This window comes from Euprymna scolopes, chromosome 36 (assembly GCF_053919585.1).
Source record: "Euprymna scolopes isolate OS-2025 chromosome 36, ASM5391958v1, whole genome shotgun sequence".
Taxonomy (NCBI): Eukaryota; Metazoa; Mollusca; class Cephalopoda; order Sepiida; family Sepiolidae; genus Euprymna; species Euprymna scolopes.
Window position 1 is genome coordinate 9,844,940 of NC_136517.1, and position 25,061 is coordinate 9,870,000.

Genomic DNA, 25,061 nt, shown 5'->3' on the forward strand with positions numbered 1-25,061 from the left:
GTCAACCTGGTTTCTCTGCCTGAGTATTGCAATCAAACCTGGCTCCACAGTGAGTATTGCAATCAATCTGGCTCCACTGTCTTAGCATTGCAATGAAACCTAGCTCTACTGTCTTAGTACTGCAATCCAAAATGGCTCCACTGTATAGACATTGAAAACTGGAATGCAATATATTATAAAGCATTTCAGCAGAAGTTCAATTTCTTCTTAATCACATGTGTGACATTTTCTAGCATCAAAATTATGTAATCGATTTTGATCAAAATTGGAATACGGATTCTAGACATAAGATATAGAAAACCATAATGTTTCAGTAACATAAGGTTTAGTATCATTATTTTTTTATTTTGATATTCGTAAGGGGGGACATAAAAGTGGTGCAAAATTGTTCTGTCCATGAAATTAATTTTACCCGGTTCAAGACGGGTATTCTTCTACTGTTTCAACAAGAATTTCTCCAAAACAATGAAAAAATTGTCTGAAAAAAGAAGGGAGCAAACAAATCGACACGGATTTTGAATAATTCACAATTAGTATATTTCCTGCAACCCCATTTCAGAATGATTAATAAATGCAGCAAGAATTAAGCATAGAATGGCATATCAAATTCTCTTCCTTAATATCCGCATAATCAACCAAGAAAATTATGCCATAATGAGATAATTCTTGCATTCCTGGCAATTATTCAACACAGATTGCTCAGCTTTGAACTGCACTTGTATATAAATAAAAAAAAAATGACTGGCTTCAATCAGCAAAACAGCAGAAAACCGTCATCGGGGAAACTGTTCATGTAACAAAAGTCAAGAATTTCTGCCTCTTACAAGAATTCCAGGAAATGTTATTCCACGGAGATCTATTTGCCATCTTTGCAGCATGCAACATCCTTTGCTGTAAGTTGATTTTTGTTTTTTAGAACGATTAATAATTTTGGATTATTTGCACTACTGTGCTCAACTTGCTTGCTATTCTCACAACGTTTTGGCCGATGTAACCTCCAGCTTCCTTTTTCAAACTGGGAAATCTATACAGAATTTAGACACATGCACCTGAACACGATCAGAGGTTCACAAAAGTTGTGAGATTAACATCCAGGATGGTAAGATAAGTCCGAATAATCCAGATTATTTATGGTTTTGAAATTTTGAGATGATGATTGATCAGTAGAATTATCTGGATTTCTTTTGACTACACTTCTCGTTTTTATATGTCATTCTCACAACGTCTTTTGACATTTTTATATGTCATTGGCGTTGTGTACCTCAGTTTTCATGGATCAAGCACAACTTAGAAGTCGCTTGATACCGTCAAAATGTGTCTAACCGATTCATCCGATGGTCATATAATCTAACTACCAGGTGCGTTTGATAATTTGACCGCATCATACAACTTCTCGGTTGTACCTGATCTACGAAACCTGATGTATAGAATGTTCAATCATTCAATAATGTTTAATATAACAGACATATTATATGTTCTTATTTACTGTATCTCTTTATATTATACTAGCAGGGGGGGGGGAGTCCCGGTGCTGCCCAGTCGTAAAAAAAAAAAAAATTGTGACAGCAAGGGAGGGGGGGGCATTGCCCGGTCGTAAAAGAAAGAAAAATAAACGAGACTTGGGTGCCATTAGCCAGAAGTGAAACCAAAATCTAAGCAAAAAAAAAAAAAAAAAATGCTGCATGCTGGGCACGAAATCACATAGCTTAAGTTAGTAAGTGAACGTGTTATCAATGGGACCATGAGGATACAGATGTTATCACGGTGCAAATTTAGACATTTACCCTTTATAAAATATATATGTGTGTGTGTGTCGAATAAACAGAAAATGGATGGCCCAGTCAGGTCAACTTATATATATATATATATATATATATATATATATATATATATATATATATATATATATATATATATTAGCTGACCTGTGTCCAAGCATTGCCAAAGATCATAGATTAATTTAAGAAATTCCATGTCCAACCGTGAACGATTTTTCATTTTGGGTGCAATGATTAGTAATAGTATAATCACAAATATCATGGTTGTTAAGCAGGCTAAACCACTATACTTTTATGAACATTTTTTTGTCTTTCCATTTGAACTGGAAATATTTAATATCATTAATGAGCCTTATTTTCGGGTGGTGGCTAAATAATGTTAATCCTATTTTAGTCCTGTAAATTATTGAAACTGTGTTCGTTTTATGAATTTTAATTTCAGAAGTGTTACACTAATAGTTAAATATATATGCAAAAATTGGCTTATAAAAAAATAATACAGTTCAGTTTTTAATATTGCTTGGTGAAATTCGTTAACCATCATTATTGTCACCTTTTTTTTGCTTTTATTTTTGCCAGGTGGTCACTAATATAAGAATTGAGCAAAGTTTCTCCTCCTTAAATGGAACTCTAAAAATAAATAAAAAATTTGGAAATAGTATATTCCCCCACTTATCCTCATTTATATTACAAAAAAAAAGCCGGTCCTGTCGGTGGGGCATTAGAATACACTGACTGCCCCCCTGCAGAGGGTAAAAGTCCCTCAATGGGGGTCCTGGATATGACCTTAAACTATATCCAGTGGTGAGGCCCCAGCTTGTGGGCTTTGGGGAGTGTGGAGCCACCCTTTAATTGCCATTGCTCCCAGGTCCACTCTGACCCGGAGTGGTAGTACCTGTTAGGGTTCCAATTATGGGTTAAATAGAAACCGACTTGAAAACAACAAAAATATTCTATTAAAAATTTTTTCTTCAAAATCTTTGGATTCGGCATTAAATAACCCGAAAAGGGTTGATATGCCGTAAAACAAAAACAACCAACCAACAAAAAAAAGCACTTGTCTATCAACAACCATTATCAACAATTTCCCCTACTTTCTTTCTGTGCTTAAATATAAACACAAGTTCCATGAACAAAGTTTCTTTTCTAGAACTGCCTGCCAGTAGAACGTTGTTCCACTAGCCTGCTTTCCAGCTGACTATAACATGATCGTTTTCAAGTTCAATGTAAACAAATTTTTGTTGAGCTGTCCTCTTAAATAGTAAAATTCTACCCAACTTCCATCACTGTACACTTATAAACTCTTATCCTCAGGTGGTGATTCCCTTGTAAAAAAAAAAAAAAAAGTGCAAGAAATAATAAAAGTGGCGGATGAAAAATGAAAATATCACTACTCCAATTTTCCTGTGCCAAAATTGAGAAACCATTCGATTATCATTTTTATGTTAAATTAATATCAGAAAAGTTATCCCGCACCTTAAAATGTCAAATATGTATTCATTTTTGTTTGTAATTCATTTTTTTTTTTTTTTTGAGGGGGGGGGGTTATATTTGAAGACTGTTCCCATGTAATTGTCAAAGAAATGCCCTTCCTCTGAAGCACACCTGCATTAATATCATGTTGTTTGGCCATCGGGGACAACCTGGAATTTTCTCCTGTCCAACAAGGATCTGATTATATTAAGTATTTATCCAGTAATACAGTACGATGTAATTTTCATGAAAAGACCTTCATACCAAACATTGTCAAAGGCTTTGGATATATCAAGGGCTACTGCCCTAACTTCTCCTGCATGGTATATGCCTTCAGAAATAACCATTACAATATCTGATATCCGCAATAGAACAGGCTTGCCTAAATCCATACTGTCTGTCAGTATGGAGTTTAGCATTCATGAGGCTATGTATGCATGTATGCATGTATGTATGTATGTATGTATGTATGTATGTATGTATATATGCATGTATGTAGACTCATGTCATATGCTACTGGTATCATGTAACCCAGTACTACCTGCCTCATGGTGAGGAGGGTGGCTAGTCTCCCTGAAGGATTAAAAACAAGATCTTCCAAAGGGCGAATGAACCCTTTTTCTGGGTCAATGGCCAACTAGCACCGTATGTGTTGTATGTGCATTGTGTGTTGGGGTGGAGAGGACCCCTGTAAGCCGTGGTGAGGGCAACCTTTCTAGGAGAAGCAAATCTCTGATTGAAAAAATCATAAAGCGGGAGACCAGTACCCGCATTAAGCTGGTCTGCAGTTTAACTTGTTGCTGGCTATCTTGCTCTTGCTTGTTGCTGGATCTCAACATTTTGAACCAAGAGAGGGACTTAACCATCGTACAAAGGGACTTAACCGTCGTACAAAGCTAAGATTCGTAACATCATCTGTGTATAGATACTCCCTCAGGCATTTGTCTATAAAAGTGGTCCTGTGGCAATGGAAAAGTTGTGACACGTGGAGGCTTGAAATACTGGAAGCATGTAATAATTGATCTCAATGACCATCTTCAGTGTCATGCCTGCTTGATCGTGTGAATTCACCGGTAGGACTAAAAAAAAAAAGTCATTTTTGGGCTCATGGACTTTAAGTGTCTAAGGGAGTGGCACTCGTCTGACAAGACGTTGCAATCATCATGTAGACTAGCGCTTGATCGATTAATGACTCAATGATTTTAGCGAAGAAAGGGAGGAGACTGAAGGATAGTAATTGAACAGGTCAGTTCTTTCATCAGAATACTACAGAGACAATTTTTCAGCTATCCAGGAAACAAAATTTAAAAAAAAAACAAAAAAAAAAAACAAGGGCTAGCGCAGTGGAGCATTCCTTTATTAATATAGCAGATTACAAGATTAGGCCCAGAGAAAGTGTAGTCTGTAGAGTCTAAGATGGAAATGAAGCAGTTCAACCTTTTCGGTTGCCATGCAAGTGACCTCATGGTTGTTGCATAGTGTAGGGGAATTATTGATTGCCTATTAATCATTATACTATTATAAATTTTACAGAAATCGTGAGTTCCTGCATTTGCATAATGATATCTGTACAAGTTGAATTGAACCTTGGGGAGAGTGGGGCTATAAAATTTCTGTGTGGAAACATGTGCTTTAACGTCTGCTTTGACCCTTTCAGCTATCTCATTTACATACTGTTCAACAGGGAGAGAAAATATATTATTCCATGAAGCGTCTCTGATATGATGACTGATGGATTTCCAAACTGACAGTCTGGGAAAGGGAATACAATATATAGATACTATACGCACTGTTGCCAGCTGTGTCAGTATAGCTAGAAAAACTAGGCCACGACTTAATTTGTTTTCTGGTCATCTTCCTATGCCTTTTCTTGACTGTGGCTATTTCACTCTTATAATGATTTATAGTGTCTATAAATACAGATTGTTTTTAAGCAATGGTTTAATTGAACGATTGGAAAGAATGGGGTTTGCTAGAGAATTTCCATATGGAAACATATTCTTTAATGGCTGCTTGTACCCCTTCAGTTGCCTCATTTACTCACCATTTAGTGGAAAGAGAAAAGTTTTTACTCCATAAGGCATCTTTAATGTGATCTCTGATGGATTCCCTATCAGTCTTTTGGAAGTTGGTTGGTTGGTTGGTTGGTTGTTTTTGTTTTACGGCATATCAACCCTTTTCGGGTTATTTAATGTTGAATCCAAATATTTTGAAGAAAAATTTTTTAATAGAATGTATTTGTTGTTTTCAAGTCATTTTCTATTTAACCCATAGTTGGAACCTTAACAGGTACTGCCACTTCGGGTCAGAGTGGACCTGGGAGCAATGGTAATTAAAGGGTGTCTCCACACTCCCCAAAGCCCGCAAGCTGGGGCCTCACGACTGGATATAGTTTAAGTTCATATTCAGGACCCTCATTGAGGGACTTTTACCCTCTGCAGGGGGGCAGTCGGTGTATTCTAAGCCCCACTGACAGGGCCCTTTTGGAAGTATCTTGTCATTTTGAGCAACAACTCCTCAGTTGGGATCAAGAGTTAAAAAGGGCAATGTCAACCAATATCACAATGTGACCAGCATTCCTAGTGGGTTTGGACATTTTTCACACAATCCTCAATAGTCAAGAATAAATCAAAAAGTGAGGCTTGCTGATCCTCATGATCTGGGAGGTGGATCAAGAACATGGCAGTTTATGTAAGGGAATGAGATATACAGAAACTATGCTTGCTGCTAACAGCTGTGTCTGTATAGCTCGAGAAACCAAGCCAATTATGTTGTGATCACCAAAATCAACAAATACATGTACCCGGGCGCTACTATCTAAAGAGAGTGCTGCACCTATGTTGTCAGAGACATGGTTGATCAGGATAAAGTACTGGGTCGATGGAGAATGGTAGAGGAAATATAAATAAATAATGCTGTGTTGTAAGGCTAGTCTAACATGCATGAAGTAAAGGACCAAAAGGGGGGGATATTAAGAATATAGACTCGACAAGCAGCAAAATCCCACCCCTACACTGCAGAGATCTCTAGATGCCGTAAAGCCTTCTACTTAAATAGCGTTTTCCCTTAGACTGCTGCACTTTTGAATTCCCTCCTGGACCCCTGCTTCTCTGACTATACTGACATGCAGAAATTCAAGTGTAATGTAAACGGACATCTTGCTACCCAACTCCATAAATCTGCGAAGCTGGTCTCAAATATTAGCCCCTCACAACTAAGTAGTTACTCACACCTGAGCGTATCCTATTCGCCTGTGCATGGACTATTGTTGCATCTGCCACTGCTCTTTCGCTTTTAGACAGTGTTCAAAAAAGAGTCATCAACCTAATAGTTCCCACACTATCAACCAAACTCCGACCTCTGTCCCATCACCGAAATGTGACATCTCTGTGTATGTTTTATGAGTATTTTAATGGCATGTGCTCTGACAAACCAAAAGCACTTACATCCCCTTGACATATATACCCTCGACAAACCCGAGAAGTAGCAAAATCCCACCCCTACACTGTAGAGATCCCTTCTACTCAAATAGCTTCTTCCCTCGAACTGCTAAACTTTAAAATCCCCCCCTCCGGGTCCCTGACTGTACTGACATGCAGAAGTTCAAGTGTAATGTGCACAGGCATTTCATTGCTCAATTCCCTACATAGTGTCCCTGCAAATTTGGTCCCAAATAGTAACCCCTTACAAAAAAGTGTCACTTTGCCTTGTTTGTGATGAAATAACAGTAAAAAAAAAGTTCATACAGATGTCTGAGTTCTTATGGAAGAGTGAAAGATTTGTAGTCATATTAAAGCAATTAGAGAAAATTAAAGAGTGTAGGTGTTTCACGGGATAGTTTATTAAGAGAAATGATTCTTCATTAGTTCTAAGCCCAGAGGAAAGCGAATTGGTTTTGTTTGGGTAAGTGTTTGGTTTGATTGTGTTATGTCCTGGATGTCATTTCATTTTTTCAGTTTTGGGCAGAATGGGTGGGTAAAGTTGGTGTGTTTGAAACGAATATGCACGTATAAATAGACTATTAACCAAGTCTTCATCTATGGGGTTACTTTCTCTTTCCATATGCGACATGGTACTACAACTACACCAATAGTATATAAAGATAATAGAGCAGCCGATCTTAGCGCTACCTAAGAGTTGGGACTCCTGTATTACCAGTCAGAAACCGCCGTGAGACAAACTGTCAAACTTGTCAGACAAGAGCAGCCCAGACTAGATATGTAAACGTTCTCAAGTTACCCAGTTTGAGAAAAAAGATAAATGGGGGAGGGGGTGGCATTCATTGTTCTAGTTGCAGAGCAAGGCAAAGCACTGGGTGTCTCTCGTGAACCCTGTAACGGTACTTCTGCACCTGGCTAATAAACAAAGTGGGGGGAGGTGAAACAATTTAGGTTTACAAACTGAATAATTTGTTGTTATAAAGAATTGGCCTACCAACTTTGTTAAAGAGTAAAATGTCAACAGTTTCGGATCAGGATCAAAGTGTAGTATCTGTTCTGATGCTGCATTTCACTTTTTTGGTCTCGGTTAGTGGAGGAGAAATCCTTCATGACTGATACATTTTTTTATTTTTGTTACTGACCAAAGTGCCCCTTTTTGGGGAGCTGGTTCCCCCCCCCCCTCCACATAAAAAACCGACCTTGTATCTAACTCTGCCCTTGTAGGGAGGCAAGTAAACAAAGAAAAAACCTGAATTAAGTGTTAGTAGCACAACAACTATGCTGTAGTTGATTGCATTTATAATTAATCATTTCATATTCCAAACCATTTGATATCATTTTAAGACTCTTCCGTATTTTAAGGTCCCAAATTAACATCGATAGTAATTTAATTCAATATATATATATATATATATATATATATATATATATATATATATATATATAACGAATGACAAAAGTCTATATTCCAAATTTCATTATGCTGACCATCTTACAATTTATTCCTTTAATTATGTTGATATTCACAATTCTTGACAGCAATTGTTTCGTAGCAAAAAATCATTCATTTAATTATTATATCAATCAATGAATCTATTCTGCCCTTAACTCATCAGAAAAAATAGCAACTATCAATCCACCAAAAGAAAATAAAATGCATTTGGGCATGATTACAAAAGCCGAAAATTGGGAGAGAAGTTGAAAATGGAGTAATAAAAGAGATAATAAAAGGTAATTGCAATTTCTCTTCCAAATGTCGGATGTTGTAATCATGCCCATATGTATTTTATTTTCTTTTGGTGGATTGATGGCTGCTATTTTTTCTGATGAGTTAAGGGCAGAATAGATTCATTGATTGATATAATGATTAAATGAAGGATTTTGTGCTATGAAACAGTTGCTGTCAAGAATTGTGAATGTCAACATGATTAAAGGAATAAATTGCAAGATGGTCAATATCATGAAATTGGGAATATAGATTTTTGTCATTTGCTTGTTATATGCTCTGTAATTATATTGAGCTTCATAAATGAAGGATTAGTATTAAAAAAATTTTAAATAAAAAGGGGGAAATATAACTTAAAAATCATATATATATATATATATTATATATATATATATTATATATATATATATTATATATATATATATTATATATATATATATATATATATATATATATTACTACTTCATTTACTCGCATAAAATTAATATACGAAAGTATAGATTTATGCGTAAACTTTAAGTATTTACTTCAAAAGTGCTCAATACGTAGGTAGAGCTAGTTAGTAAAATTACTATATATATATATATATATATATATATATATATATATATATATATATATATATATATATGGTTTTATTTTTCATATCTATGTTTTTTTTATCTTATTAAGAAGGTCGCCAGAGTTTCTTATATAGGAATTGCTAATTGTGCCCAATAATGGCGTTAGGAGTTTTGTGATCGCTCTTGCTATCTTATGGGTGGCACTGCCAATGCCAGAGATGATTGGGCGTAATACTAAAATGTATTAATTCTGAAAAAATATTCCAACACGTTTCATTTTAGCTAAATATATATATATATATATATATATATATATATATATATATATATATATATATATATATATATATATATATATATATATATATTTAGCTAAAATGAAACGTGTTGGAATATTTTTTTCAGAATTAATACATTTTAGTATTATTTTTCCATTAGAATTTGGATAAATGAAGATTTTTTTCTTGGTGAGGGGTCAGTCAGAAAAAATTACTCTTGATTAACCCAAATACTAACACTAAGTCAGAGTTGGCAGTAATAAAAAATATATATATAAAATATATACAAGTCGATTCGATAATGATACCCTTTATTGCTCCGGATACTTAAAATATAAAAGAGACGCACACGTATATATTGTATATAGATAGAACTAGTAAATTTTATCTTTTGTTTTGGTATTGTCAGCTCTGAATTTGGGTTAGTGTTGGGATTAACGAAGGGCATGGTTGTTCTAAGAATCTGAAAAGAATATTTTTCAGAAAGAAAACAGAAAATTATAACAATGGAAATAATTCATTGCGCAACGTAATCAAATCAAGGTAGGGTTATTCAAACAATAGTTATGATTGGGATCTTAAAATAAAAAAGAGCTACTTTTATATAGTTGTTTAAAAATATTTGACGAATAAAATGCTTTCTTAAATGCGAAAAAATAATTTTAAATATTTCAACTTTAATTTTAGGCTTGCTGTTGGCTGGTCGAATCCACTGCGCGTACAGAGTGGATGCGCACAAGCGGGCGAAACGCTATGTTTTCAACCCAGAAGCACCTTTAGAACGGCGTCATTTGGACAAGAATCACGTGGGCATTCGAGATCTCCTTGATCTAAAAGAAGATGAACAAATGGAAGTATCAGAACACATAAAGACTGCCCAAGGCTCTGAAATCTGGCGGTTACACGAGAAATACCTGGGCGTTCCTGTCTTTGATGTTTCTTTGACAGTCACAACGGATGAGACCGGTCATTTGACGGGTGATGCTACAGGAGAATTCATCCAGGGTATTGAGCACGATCTTTCAAATGTCACTCCGCGTTTATCCGAGTCGGAGGCTCTTGATATTGCTTTGCGTATGATGGGTGATGAAGAGTTACGCAACGAGATTTTGTCGACCAAATGTAAATTGGAAATATTTATGGATGAGTCCAATAAAGCACGTCTCGTTTACAAGCTTGAATATCTTTTGGAGAACGCGAACAAAGTAGAGAGACCGACATTCATAATTGATGCCAACACGGGTGAAGTCCTTATGAATTGGAACAATCTGGACACGATGGCCCGTCTGATTGAAGGCGTGGGGGGAAATGAAAAAGCAGGTCTTTATTATTATGGCAACAAGGATCGTAAAATGTATTTGACGCAAATCGGCGAAACGTGTTTCTTAGAAAATGATTATATCAAAGTAATCGATATGCATTTTGATACATCCGAAAACAGCACGGACCCAGTTAATTTTCCGTGCGAAACGGATTTTATTGACGAAGTAAATGGTGCTTTCTCTCCTGCACTCGATGCATATTATGGAGGCAATATCGTGCACAAGATGTTCAGTGAATGGTATGGCATGACCCCACTTGGCAAGCAAATTATTTTTAGAGTTCATTTTGGAATAGAATTTGAAAATGCTTATTGGGATGGAAGTTCGTGCACATTTGGTGACGGCGGTGAGGCGTTTTATCCACTGACTTCTTTGGACGTTTCTGCTCATGAGTTGGGCCATGGCATTACAGAGAGGTTTTCCAGTCTTTTGTATTTCGATGAATCCGGTTCCATCAACGAGGCCTTTTCGGACATGACAGGAGAAACAGCGGAGGCATTTGAAAGCGAGAATGATTGGAAAGTCGGAGCAGAATTAATGAAGCATGAAGATGCCATGCGATATTTTGAAGATCCTCGGAATGATAACAGATCCTTGATTCATTATGATAATTTTACATATGACACGGATCCCCATCTGGGAAGTGGAATATACAATCATGTGTTCTATACGATCATCCGAGAAGGACAACTCTCCATCAAAGAAACTTACAGAGTGTTTTTATTAGCAAACCAACTATATTGGCACCAAAGAACCACATTCGCTTCGGGTGCTTGCGACGTGATGAAGGCTGCTTACGATCTTGGGAAAGATCTTTCTATTTTTCGTGATGCCTTTGAAAAAGTCGGCATCAAAGTCTGCAATGTGTCAAAACACATTCTAGGTTTGGTAAACAATAGAACCGTAACAGACATTCGAGTCGAGCCAGACATCAACCCTCTCTTCTCGTTTGCCTACCCACCGTGGGGCGCTAACCTCACTATACGTGCTGCCAGTGATTGTGGGCAAGTGCACATCAAGGTATTTCAGGATGACGATATACACAAGAACTCTACCGTGGTCGCTGAAGGAACGACAGATGTGTTCATTGAAACGGTGGCATTTCATAAGATATATATCCAGTTATCGGCGGAAAAAACAAAAACAATGAAAAATGTTAGACTGACTGCTACTTATACTTGTAGCACTGATTTTAATGCTGATAATATGATGGAGTATTTCTTATATTATCATATGTGTTTAAAAGATTCGGAAGATTATTTTGCATAATTTGCATCTAACATTTTACGATAATCATTACAATCGTGATTTACAGTAAATTGCTTTAAATTTCTTTTGAACATGTACATTTTCAACACAAACAATACAGACATGAATTATTTTAAAGCAAATAATATTTAATAGTCAAAAACAATTTACAAATAATAATAATAATAATAATAATAATAATAATAATAATAACAATGACAATAATAATAATGATAATAATAATAATAGCAATGATAATAAAATAATAATACCAATAATAATAAATAATAAAAATAATAACAATAACAATCAAAAGAATAATAATAAAATAATAACAATAATAATAATAATAATAATAATAATAATAACAACAACAACAATAATAATAGTAATTATTACTATTATTATTGCCCATGTTATTGATCCCGTTGCCTATAATATATATTCCATAATTCACAAAAACTTCACTAGTTTAGGATTTTACTAAGGCATGCGCATACAAATCCTTTTAAAAATGTGATTTAATATAACTCAAAATTTGACGTAGAGCAATCTTTTTTTTTTTTTACTATCAAATCAGGGACAGACATTTTATGATCTGCTGTCCATGACTCACCCTCACCAATTAGACATTTTTAATTCGTATCAATTTTCCCACAAAATCGCGTTCCACAAATTATTCTGTGGCGTGGCGATCGCGATCCACATCACGCCATGTCAACAATTTTTCTGGCTGTTCGACCCGTCTCTCTAATTTTGTTATAACACTTAAAAAAAAAAAAAAAAAAAAAAAGCAAAAAAAAAAAAAATCTTCCTGTAGTAATAACTTCCAATCTAAAAACAATGAGTTCCAATTCCTTATTCTATATATTGAACTAGCCCCAACTGCTAGTCCGTCTATGGTCGGTCTATTACACAACATAATTTAATATTAGTCAAAACTTGGTGTAGAGCAATTTCTCTTAATGTTTTTAATATTTAATTACGCGGTCGTTCCAAAAGTTACTCTCCTCGTTGCCTAGAATATATATTCCATGATAGATTTAATAGTTTAGGATAAAAATAAGCACATGCATATTGACACTCAGTGATCCTTTTAAAAATGTATTACTTAATACAAGGTGGGGCGTAGCAATTTGCTTATTTGGAATATCAATTAAATTTAAATAAGCAACTTGCTCTGCCCCACCCTCAAGAACAAAAAATACCTCAAAAGTTGATGTAGAGCAATTCTTTTCTCTATTTTAAAGGGAATACGTTTGGGAACGCTGGCTAAGTAAAGACAATTAAAAAAAAAAAGGTGATGGCCGATGGCGTCATCGCCATGTCAAAATTCGGTACTTGTACAGTTTAATCAAGACATTAAAAAATGAAAATATCGAGAGAGAGAAAAAAAAAAAAGGTTATATTGCACGTATCCGTTATGGAACGAAGTTCTCCTTAAAAAAATTCACTTAATTTCATCAAGTAGATTTTCTTTTACAACGAAAAACAATTCATTATGATACCGAGCAAAAGGTTCGATTTTTAGGAAGAAAAGGAAAAGCTAGACTTAAAGATGGGGGCGGGAGTATCGGCGCTTTACATGGAGTTATCTCCCCGTGGCGTGTTCAGCAAATTTCAAAATGGCTGACTTCAACACGCTGTCATAAGTACGTGTTTAGTGTTTTACTGTTTTACCGCTGTAAAAAAAAAAAAAAAAAAAAAAAAACCTACTCGATCAAATTAAATTAATTTTTTTTCGGAGATCTTCAGTCCAAAACGGATACGTACAATATAACCTTTTTTTCGATATTTTCATTTTTGAATGTCTTCATTAAATTGTACAAGTACTTAAAATTCATTTATATTTTAAAGATCGATAATTAGTCAAAACCAATTCATTTTGCTTTATCTGCTGATTTGTAACATATTTGCATTGAAACAAATCTAATATTTAAAAGAAGTTTTAAGCAATTTAGTTTACCGTAAATCGTGACTGCCAGTAAAATAATCCTCGTTCAGACATATTGGATCATCGGATTGTTTTACTCCAAACAAATATTTACAATGAAATAAATTGCTTAAAACGTGTTTTAAATATTAAATTTTTTATTGACGCAAATAGGTCACAAATGAGTGGGTAAATCCAAATAATTTTTTTTTTAATTAATTTCTCAACTTTATTTAATTTAAAATAATTTTTGTCGATATTAATAATGATTATCTCCGGTTTAAAGATAAACTGTTGTTTCACACTTTTTCAGTCGCTACCATAAACCTTTTAAAGTGTCTTTTGTTTTGGATTTTTGGATATTTTTTTTTAATGGAAATCGCTCAGACAAGGCATAAAACCACTTGATGTAACAGAACGAAAAACAGAACATGACTATTGATAATCTTTTTTAAGTGCCTTTTTAGTATCTGTTTTTTTTTTTTTTTTTTGCTTGTTTTTTTTTTATGGAAAATCGCTCCAGACAAGGCACGAAGCCAATTGATGAAAGGAGCTAAAAAAAAAAAAAAAAAAAAAGAAAGATGATTAACACAAGGCAGAAGATACCTGCTGACAATCCTTTTTAAGTGGCGTTTGGTATCTTCTTTTTTTTATGGAAATCGCTCCAGACAAGGCACGAAGCCAATTAATGAAAGGATCTAAAAAAAAAAAAGAAAAGAAAAAGTTGATTAATACAAATGCAGAAGATGCCTATTCACAATTCTTTTAAGATGCCTTATGGTATCTTTTTTTATGGAAATCGCTCCAGACAAGGCACGAAGCCAATTATTAATGAAAGGGGCTAAAAAAAAAGAAAAGAAAAAGCTGATTAACACAAATGCAGACGATGCCTATTCACAATATTTTTAAGATGCCTTTTGATTGTAGTTGGATCATTTTATTATTAGTTTTTATGCAAGTCCACATCACATATAATTGATTTTGGAATTTAAAAAAAAAAAGAAGTTATCCACATGGCCTTGTGGATACAGGCGTTTTTTTAAATGACTCTAATAAGACATTTGAAAGAAGCCAGAAGAGTACAGTGGTCAAAATATTTGTAACTAACAAGCACTCTTAACAAGAAATGATTGAACATTACTGCGTACTCTTGCGTCCAACCCTGAACCTCATATAATCATTTTTATTATTTCATGCTATAAATAAAATAAAGAAAAAGAAAATAAATCTTTGTTTTTTTGCTACCCAACTTTAACAGAAAACAAACAAGAAAACTTTTTTTGTTATCATATACTTGTATAAATCCCGAGTATATAATAAATATATAGCATTAGTGTTAAATTTTAATGTTTTGTCTTTGGGGTTTCAGTGACACTCTCTTCTTACTTCAAGTAATAAAATTTATAATAAAAACAACAACAACAATAATAAATATAAAAAATAATAATATGCACAATAATAGTTTAAAAAAATAATAATAATAAAAATCATATACATAATAAAAATACAACTAATACTATAAATAATAAGTAATAATAAAATAATATAAATAATAGCAAAATAATAAAATTAATAATAACAATAAATAACAAAATAATAATGATATAAATAATATTTATAATGAAAATCATAGTAAAATAATAATGTAAATTATAATAAAATGATAATTATTATAATAATAAGAAGAAAAAGATTAATAATAATAAAATAAGATTTATAATGATAAAAAATTATAAAATAATATAAATCATAATAAAATAATAATAAGAAGAAGAAGACGAAGAAGAAGATTAATAATAATACTAAGAAGACGACGAAGAAGATTAATAATAATAAAATAATAATAAAATAATAGTAATAATCATGTGCCCATGTTATTTATCTCATTGCTTAGAATACATACTTCATAATTCATAATGATAAATTCAATAGTTTATAATTTTCTCAAGCACATATTACTGTATTGCGCATGCGTGCAATCAAATCCTTTTAAAAATGTATTACTTAATCTAACTAAGAATTTGATGTCGAGCAATTCTTGCCTCTATTAAAAATTTTGTATCTAACTCATTTTAAAATTTCAGAGCTGGTGTAAGTATGAGTGGAAACACAATCTTAATGGTGATGTTTACAAAAAAATATAATTTATTTATGTAAACTCACCTGGTTGCTGAGAATATATATTTCAAAATTCATAATGATCAGCTCATAGATAAACATTGTTTTTTAATTGTGTAACGTTGTTATTATTTTTTTTAATTGTAACGTTGTTATTACTTTTTTAATTGTAACGTTGTTATTACTTTTTTAAAAATGGGCAAAACGTTGTATTTAAAGACTCACAAAGAAAATAAAACTTTGACACAAACTTTCTTTTTTAGGCGAAAGAAAACGTTATGTGTTTTGTTCATTTCACACACCAGTCGCCGGCACATATTTACAACACAACACAATATGCTTTCTCTCTCTCTCTCTCTCTCTCTCTCTCTCTCTCTCTCTCTCTCTCTCTCTCTTCTTTTCTGATAGACTTGCGGGGCTACCCGGCGTTGCTCGGGATCGTATAAACAATGAGAAAATTGAAGTTGATTTTGAACATATTTCTTATTCTTCGGATAGAGGGATTTTTAATGTCTATGTATCATTAGCTTTTTCGAACAAATGAATATTTTACCTGCTCTAGGACGGGTATTACACATATCAAATAATTGTACCTAATCTAGGATAAGTAATTTACACCATATATATGAAATAATGTTTCCTTTGCGGGGATGGGTAATATACAACACATATTTAAAATAATTTTACCTACCCTCGGACGGGTAATTAATTTCTGATAAATAACAGTCCTCTGTTTTTAGCTACAATCAGCTGTTGGCCTTCGGGACAAGATCAAAGTGTAGTATCTGTTCTTCGGGTGCTGCACTTCTATTTCTTGTTCTCTTTCGGTGGAGGAGAAATCCTTCACGACTGAGACAATCTTTATTTTTGTACCTTTTCTCCACGTTAAAAAACGACCCTGGTGTCTAACTCTGTCCCGTGGGGAGGCATAGTAAATAGGTACAATCAGCCGTTGTGTTGCAGAAATTCTCTCTATGACCCACGGTTCAGCCAAATCACTTTTGAAGGAGTAAGACAAGGAGACTCGCATGCTTGTGAAGCATACCTTCCAAATCGCCATATATTTTTTCTTCTCTTCTGTATTTGTCAGCTAAAATTCGCCTGTTGCAGCGGGTCGTTTCACATTCGCTCACAGAAAATGTTGACGCATAAAAAAATCAGCCACGCGTTCCTTCTTTTTTCTTTCTCTCCTTTCTTTTCTTTCACTCTTGATGCATATATATATATATATATATATATATATATATATATATATATATATGTATTTCATTCCAGGACGTCACATTCGCGCTACAGCTTAAATGCTGACACAATATTAACTCAGCACGTGAGCCGTCAATACGCATACGTGTACTGACTTGGTCATTTAAATGATTGTGCCAGCAACTACGTTACAAATGCCTTTAAAATTTTTAAATAATTGACCAATCAGTTGCAACCATTTGAAATGAAAAAATCCTTTTCTTTCAATGTTTAAAAATAAAAACCGATGTCTTTATGTCAGCTCTATATATTTGCCGATTTCATTATATTTTTTTCTTTTTGATTTATTATTATTTTTTGCTAATTTTCAAAATATAATTAACGTTAAAACTGTAGTAGCTGTTTTGACGTTATACTTTATCTTTTCTGTCCTTAGTTAGGGAAGGAGAAATCCTTCTAGACTGCAACAATTCTAGTATTGTAGCATGACTCTTTGTAACAGAGCACGGATGCGCATACGGCAACAGCTGTACGACAGTCAATATATGCAAATGACTCAGCCGTCTGCGAAGTGACGTCACAGCAAGGAAAAAGTCAAGAAAAAGATTATATAAAAAAGAAAAACGTACGAGAAAGACAGGAATAGACGTGTTACACACATGGCCTGAGAGCAATAGAGAAAGACGTGTTTTAAATATGACCAAACGAAGACCACGTAGCACGTGTTTGACACGGTAAAGTCTTGTTGAGCATATTGGAGTAAGAGAAGACATTTGGACAAGAAACAAAGCGTTATTTTAGAAGTAACTGTAAATAAATGTCTGTTGTTTCAACTGAAAAAAATGTGAGTCGAATTCTTTCCCTGTCTTTGTTTCCTTGCGACTGTCTACATACGTGTGGGTCCCAAGTGTTAACATGTAACGATGAAGTTACACCTTGGCCTTAGCAGACTTCTTTTTAGATTGCAGTGATGCCTTTTGGGATCACCAAGAACCATGCCGACAATTAAAATAAAATGTTTATTAAATTATTTCTTCTTTCACTGATCGAGGGTAGAAAACAATGTACAGGGTGGAACGATAAAAATGTCGCCCTAAAGAAAACAACATTGCAGATTTATTTTAAAACTTTTATTGAAAAAATCAATTCAGGTAACTATTCAATGTAGCCACCTTCAGCCTCTATCACCACATCGATACTGGTCCGGAATTGGGAGAATGCCTTTTCCGCAAGCACCAGTGGAAGCTTGGCAAATACTTAGCAGATGGCAGCGATCAGGTTGGCTTTGATGTTGTAGGAGGTCATGTTAGTGATGTTCTCGATGTATGATCAAACGAAGTAGTCCAGCGGGTTCAGGTTGGGAGAGGAGAAGGGGGGGGGTCAGTGAGAGAAGGGTTAAAAGTAGTAGCACTTCTTCTCAAGCCAAGCCTTGGTCTCTTTGAACTTGTGGGTCATCGCCGAGTCCTGCTGCCACACCCAGAATCTGCCAGCGGCCACCTGATTGCACCAGGAGATCACCACACACTTCAGCACATCCAGGTACACTTTGGTATTACTCTCAAGCCGACTTAGAAAATGTGAGATGGTATGATGTGGCCCTCACTTGAAACCACATCGGTAGAGAGCATGATTTGTACAGCAGCACATCTCCAATCTCGCTCGTTGAACATTGTGTCATTTTCAGACATGATAGAAGGCTCCTATCGTTCTTGGGATTTGTACACAACTGGCCAACTAGTAGAGGGTCTGCAACAAAAAGAGAAAACCGGTTTTCATAAAACGGAAATGGAATCATGTCGTCTTTTCTGTAACGACAATTATATCGTTCCACCCTGTATTGTATGGGAACAGAGATTTACTTTAATGTGATTCTATTTTGAAAAAAAAATATTATAATAAACCGAAAAGAAACACATTATTTGGATCCTATTCTTATCTTTAGTGTTCTTTTCCAAAATGTTTCGGCCAATGTAACCTCCGACCTTCTTCAGACACTCAAGAATCCTTCCGTCAACCTCGCGAATTTTTATGTAAAATTCAGTTGTAAAGTTACACTCTTCTGGAGGTTGATGGGTCAATCCTCAACCCAGGTGATATTCAAAATACTACGTATGAATTACTTAGAACATCTTCCCGGTCATGGCTGACTGAACGTTAGCTTCCTACCAAAAGCTAGATTAAATAAATTCTGTTCGAAATTCAGTGCAGATTCCCGAGTTCGATAAGCTACACTTAAAGAAGGTCAAAGGTTATATGAGCCTAGAGGTGAGAACAGTAGTTTGAATAATGTACAAAAAAAAATATATGTACAATCATTTCTCATTTTAGAAACTTCAGAAACGAAAAAAAATAATATTATAAACTCAGCAAATATATAAATCGAGGGTAGAATTAGACACAAGGCCATTCTGGAAAAAAATCTGCTGCATTGAAAACATTATCTTTATGTGACTGCGTACACAGTGACGATGGCCAATTGTTTTTGATGAATCTTGAATCGAGGTAAGTATATACACAACAGTAAAAACTATTAGTGTTTAACATTGATGATGATGATGACGACGACGACGACAAGAAGGAGGAGCAGGGAAAGAACGAAGAGGAGAAGGACAGTAAATTCTATTAATGAAATGAAAAAAACTTTAAAAATATTGGCAACTCAATTGCATTAGACCCATAAGATATGTTTTTATTATGTATGTGTGTGTGTGTGTGTGTGTCTCTCTCTCTCTCTCCATATATATATATATATATATATGTGTGTGTGTGTGTGTGTGTGCGCGCGCGTGCGTGCGTGTATACACACATACACATAAGGATGTGTGTTTGCTTGGAGGGGGGGGGTTAATAGGAAGAACCCACCAGCAGAGTGCGCAATTATGAAAAAAATTGAAAAATAAAAGTAATTTATGTATATACTGCAGAAAATCAGATCAAAAACAACCGAGAGTATTGATGTAATGATTTTATGTAATTCATGTATATATATATATATATATATATATATATATATATATATATATATAGCCAGTAGAGTTTAGTTTCCTAGAAGTACATCCAATGAAACAACATGTGTCTACCAAAATAGTGCTCAATGAGTGAACAGAGCAGGTATATTAATTTTATTTATACAAACATTAATGGCTACATATGTGCATACATGTTTCTGTAATCACCCACGTTGGGGGATTACGTCTTCAGGCCAAGAATTACCGTCGAAAGTGATATTTCCACCAAATACATTTTCCTATTTCGTTTATCAAGTTAGAATGCAACCTGGGTGGGAGTCATAAAAAACGGTGAGAGGATAAGTGAGGTCTTTGAAGATAATAAACATCTTTTTCATTTCCCTTTCCCCCCATCCAACCTATCTTTTGGTTTTTATGGCATAAGGTACTTGAGAATTTAGATTTTTGTCTTGGAGTCTGTAAATTAAGAACATTAGCTATGGTCAACTAAGTACTGACCGGTGCCTTTCAATCTACATCCATCTACACATACATGCAACACACACACAACACACACATACACAGACACCGCCACACACACACACTCACGTTAATACATATATTTAAAAGCGAATCTATGCTGTACGCTTTTATTTTACTCACAATACACGTCCTGAAACTAGGCAATAACTCTAAAACTACGCAGAAATAAAGTTAAAAATTACAATAAGGTAAATAAAACAAAACAAAAAATAAAAAATAAATAAAATTAAATAAAAATAAATAAAAATAAAATAAAAAATAAAAACAAATAAAAAACAAAATATGAATAAACATAAAACACGAAAGTTATCTAAACCCCACATGTACCTATATAATATTAATATATCAATATACTTATAAATGCCTACACTTTGCTACACCCGCGCATATATACACACACACATACAGACATACATAGACAAATAATGGCATTTTTCTTTACTTCAGTAGAGTGGTAACCCCTTCATATATGCAATAGTATGCTACTACAACTCCAGATGGGTGTATATATATATATATATATATATATATATATATATATATATACACACACATACACACATACATACATATATATATATATATATATATATATATATATATATATATACATACATATACACACACATACATACATACATACATACATATATAACATACATATAAACAACCTTCGGACATCCATACATTCTTGTAATCTATATTGTTACAACAATCATATACGAGACAGCCTATTCTAATAGTCCAGAAATATATATGCACATACATACATATACGTACATACACACATACAAATACATCCATATACAAACATACACACAGATATATAGATACACATATATATAAATATACAAACATACATGCATACATAAAATACACTTATACATACATACTCACACAAATATAGACATATATATATATATATATATATATATATATATATATATATATATATATATATATATACATGTACCCTGCTACCAAATGATACATCTAAAGCAGAAACAGACATGAATACATTTACTATATAAATTCCCTTTTTCTATCAAACTCCACACGCATAGTTATATTTCATGGCCCCACCCGCTTGTTACATTTTCCTAAGTTGTAGGTTTTTTTCGTAAAAATTTATACTACGTAAAAATTTATATTGAATTCAGCATGAAGTTCATAGGCCTATCTTCATATTAAGCAAACACTCTTACGATTGTTAGGCAGATATACATAAGATGTATAACGATACAATAATAATATATAATAACACATGACAGAAAGCAGAGTATTTAGGTTATACAAACTGAGTATATAAGCTTATATATTGTAGTACTTACCTTCATCTTTATTTACTCACCCTAATTTGCTTATCCCCTTTTCTTTCATTCACCCTTCATTCCTTACTTTCTTTCATCTATTTATTCATTTTTTTTTTTTTTTAAATTAGTTTTCCTACCCGGGTATATAAAGATCATATATCCATACATGCATACACCCAAAATTACCCATATGCATACATTATTACGAGGTTCACCCAAAACAATCTATTACTCGTTTAGTTCAAATATACCTTCATACAGGTACTTATTTAGGTTAGTAATATTATAACTGCTTGATGAAGTAGAATATTAAGCGACTTACATAACCCATACCGGTATGATCATAGTTGCGACCTCACCTATCCTCTTTGTGGGGGGGGGGGGTATTTGATGGGGGTTAGTTGTACTTATAGTTGTTCTAGTCTACTAATTTAGAGTTCTTTAAGTGCGTGTATTCTGAAATGTTTGCAGGATATAGCAGTTTCTTGTTTAATATTTAATCATTTTTCTCTGTCTTTAAACCTAGTCATCTCAAGTTTTTCTGATAAGCATAATGGACATGGTGAGATCAATGAGTGGCAAGTATTGGCCCTCCTAATAATCTTCCATTCTATACTAGGTGTTTTATTTTCTCTAACTAATTTCCAGTAATATAACGATAAGGAAGTGTCCTTTTCATATGTTTGATTACTCATCGAGCGTGTATGTCTATAGAATCTATTTTTGAAAGTCATTTGGGTACTCCCTATGTAGAATCTTTCGTCCCTTGTGTTCTCTACCGGGAATATCCTAGCTTGGTATACCACTGATGAGGTCAGACATTCATTTTTTATTGGGCATTCCTCAGGCTTTTTGCAGTTACATTTATTCACCGCAGTGTTTGCACTAGTATTTTCACCTTCTCTGTTAGTCATCTTTAAAATTCTTCTATTATGCTTTTTTATAATCCTTTCTAAGTTATCACTACAGCTATAACTTAATTTTAATGTATTTTTATTAAATATTTTATGTAATATATTATTTGGTGGGAAATGCTTGTTAATAAGTTGTAAAAATTTTGTACCAAGTTTTGTTTTCAACATAATATAAAAGGATAATGCTAATCCTATTTATATACACCCGCAGTCTAACCATCCACCATCCATTATTAAACATATACCGTTATCTATTGAAAGTAGAATAAGTAACAATTCATCTAATGAAGTAACTTTCAATGATTGCAAAGCTATTTATAATGCAGCACTTAAAAATAGTGGGTATAAAGACATAGAGATAAAATATAAAGTAACTAACACTAGCACAAATGGATCTAGAAATCGTGGTAGGAAAATTATTTGGTTCACACACCCCTTGTTGTTATTTCAGATTTGAAACCATAGCAGCAAGTTTTAGTCCCCCCCCCCTCAATCAAGGCAATGGGTTTTTGGGGAAATATCAGATATTTTGTAATTCATTTGCAAAACTAGGAAAACAAATGACTATGATTGAAGCAATGGTAAAGGTGCAGTATCTTTAAAATTACGACTATAAAGGTTTCCGAGGCTGAAAACGAAAATAACAGCTAAAATCTTTTATTTTATAGAAATGCTCCCTCGTAACACCTTCCCTCTTTAAAGTAAAAGTTTTGAAATTATAGTGAAAAACTTTTAAATGCACAAACTGTCTAAATTTAATTATTGTCTCTTTTAGTTTTTTTTTTATATAAACTAGATAAGCCATCTGCAATGACATTATTCTTTCCTTTAATATGTTTTATAATAAGGTCATATTCTCGTAGGAGCAGACTCCATCTTGTAAGTCTTTGATTTTTTTGTTCGCCATATTTTTTTAAGGAAATTTAATGGACTGTGGTCGGTATAGACCAGAACAGGAGTAACAGTAACATTTAGATAAAAGTCAAAATGTTGTAGAGCAGAAGAGTAGAAAGACGCTAGCCTGCTTCGCCAAGGGTGGCATTGTTGATTAGATTTGAATCTCCTGATCAGCAGTAATTATCAATTCCCCCGCTGATGACTACATAAGCATGAAACACTAGTGTCTGCAGATATAAAAAAATTTTAATATTTATTTAATAATCTATATGCTCTCCTGGTGACGCGACATTATCCGAAGGTCGAAATAGAATACGCCACAAGTAAAAAAGGCGATAAACACCATTACATACAAGTCTACAAGTGAATTAACTGAGAAGAGACAGGCCCTGAGACTGCCTGTATTCTCTCTTGATGACCCGACATTAGCTGGAAGCCGGAATGAATAATTTTACAAGTGAAAAGAGCTGAAAAATATGATTACAACAATACACTAAGATACGAGTTTAATTCATTCCATAACCGCCAACATAGCTCGAAACAAAGCTATCTCCAAATAATTATTCCCGGTTGAATTAAAAGAAACAGAATAATCCGTTCTAAGTGTAAGAAATTTACCAAAAAACAAGCTCGATTTATGCACAAATTACACTCAACATTCACTAAAGAAAGATAAATACAACAGTAATTACACAGAAATCGATATATAATAATAAATGTTGATAAGAACAATAAAAATAAAATTGTACTCACCGCCTAGGCGAGTGCTAGCGTACGGGATACATCGATCATATCGATATACTTGTCGGATGAATCTATATAGATGTGCATGCTTTCATAAAGGTGAAGATAGAATCTTCTCTCAATATTCCCTACTGATATTTTCTTTTCACGGGTATATTACTGTCTTTTACAAAACCTAAATTATAATTATTCTAGCGTTATAATCAGGATTCGGTTCTGGGGTTCGGGAAGGAGTGAGTCACTCTCTCGACAATAGCACGTTTCTGCCCTCTTCTTTTCCAATTGACCACACCTGGCCTCTCGCCACCAATGTCACACCGCACAATCTGAACGTCAGCAATACGAAATTCTTTTCAAGAGAAGATGTTCACGACTCTTTTCTCTCTGCCCCCCCCTCCCCAGGGAAATTTTCCCAGCTTTTATATCCTCCTATCTAGAAAAAAAAAAAAAAAAGGAAGAGACAGGGAAAAAAATAGCTTCTCCTATCATGCTCTGCCTTCCCAAGATGCCCTTTGCGTATACAAATACGCTGGCCATCCTTTCCTTCTTCTTTCCCAAAGAGCGATGCAGATACGCCCGGTATGTTTCTTTTTTTTTTCTTCTTCTTTTTTAACCATATA

General features: G+C 33.9%; 1 protein-coding gene across 1 annotated transcript; it reads left to right on the forward strand.

Moving 5' to 3' along the window:
* The first annotated feature begins 723 nt into the window (after positions 1–723).
* On the forward strand, positions 724–12,002 carry LOC145260325 (elastase-like). Its single transcript, XM_080118216.1, has 2 exons — positions 724–893; positions 9,946–12,002. Exons 1-2 carry the CDS (start codon positions 839–841, stop codon positions 11,847–11,849), a joined length of 1,959 nt encoding a protein of 652 aa, XP_079974342.1. The 5' UTR covers positions 724–838; the 3' UTR covers positions 11,850–12,002.
* The last annotated feature ends 13,059 nt before the right edge of the window (positions 12,003–25,061 follow it).

Excerpts from the sequence above, each read along its gene's own strand:
- LOC145260325 (XM_080118216.1), top strand. The coding sequence starts at position 839 with ATGTTATTCCACGGAGATCTATTTGCCATCTTTGCAGCATGCAACATC. Across the intron at positions 894-9,945 it reads AGCATGCAACATCCTTTGCT|GCTTGCTGTTGGCTGGTCGA; the intron begins GTAAGTTGATTT and ends CTTTAATTTTAG.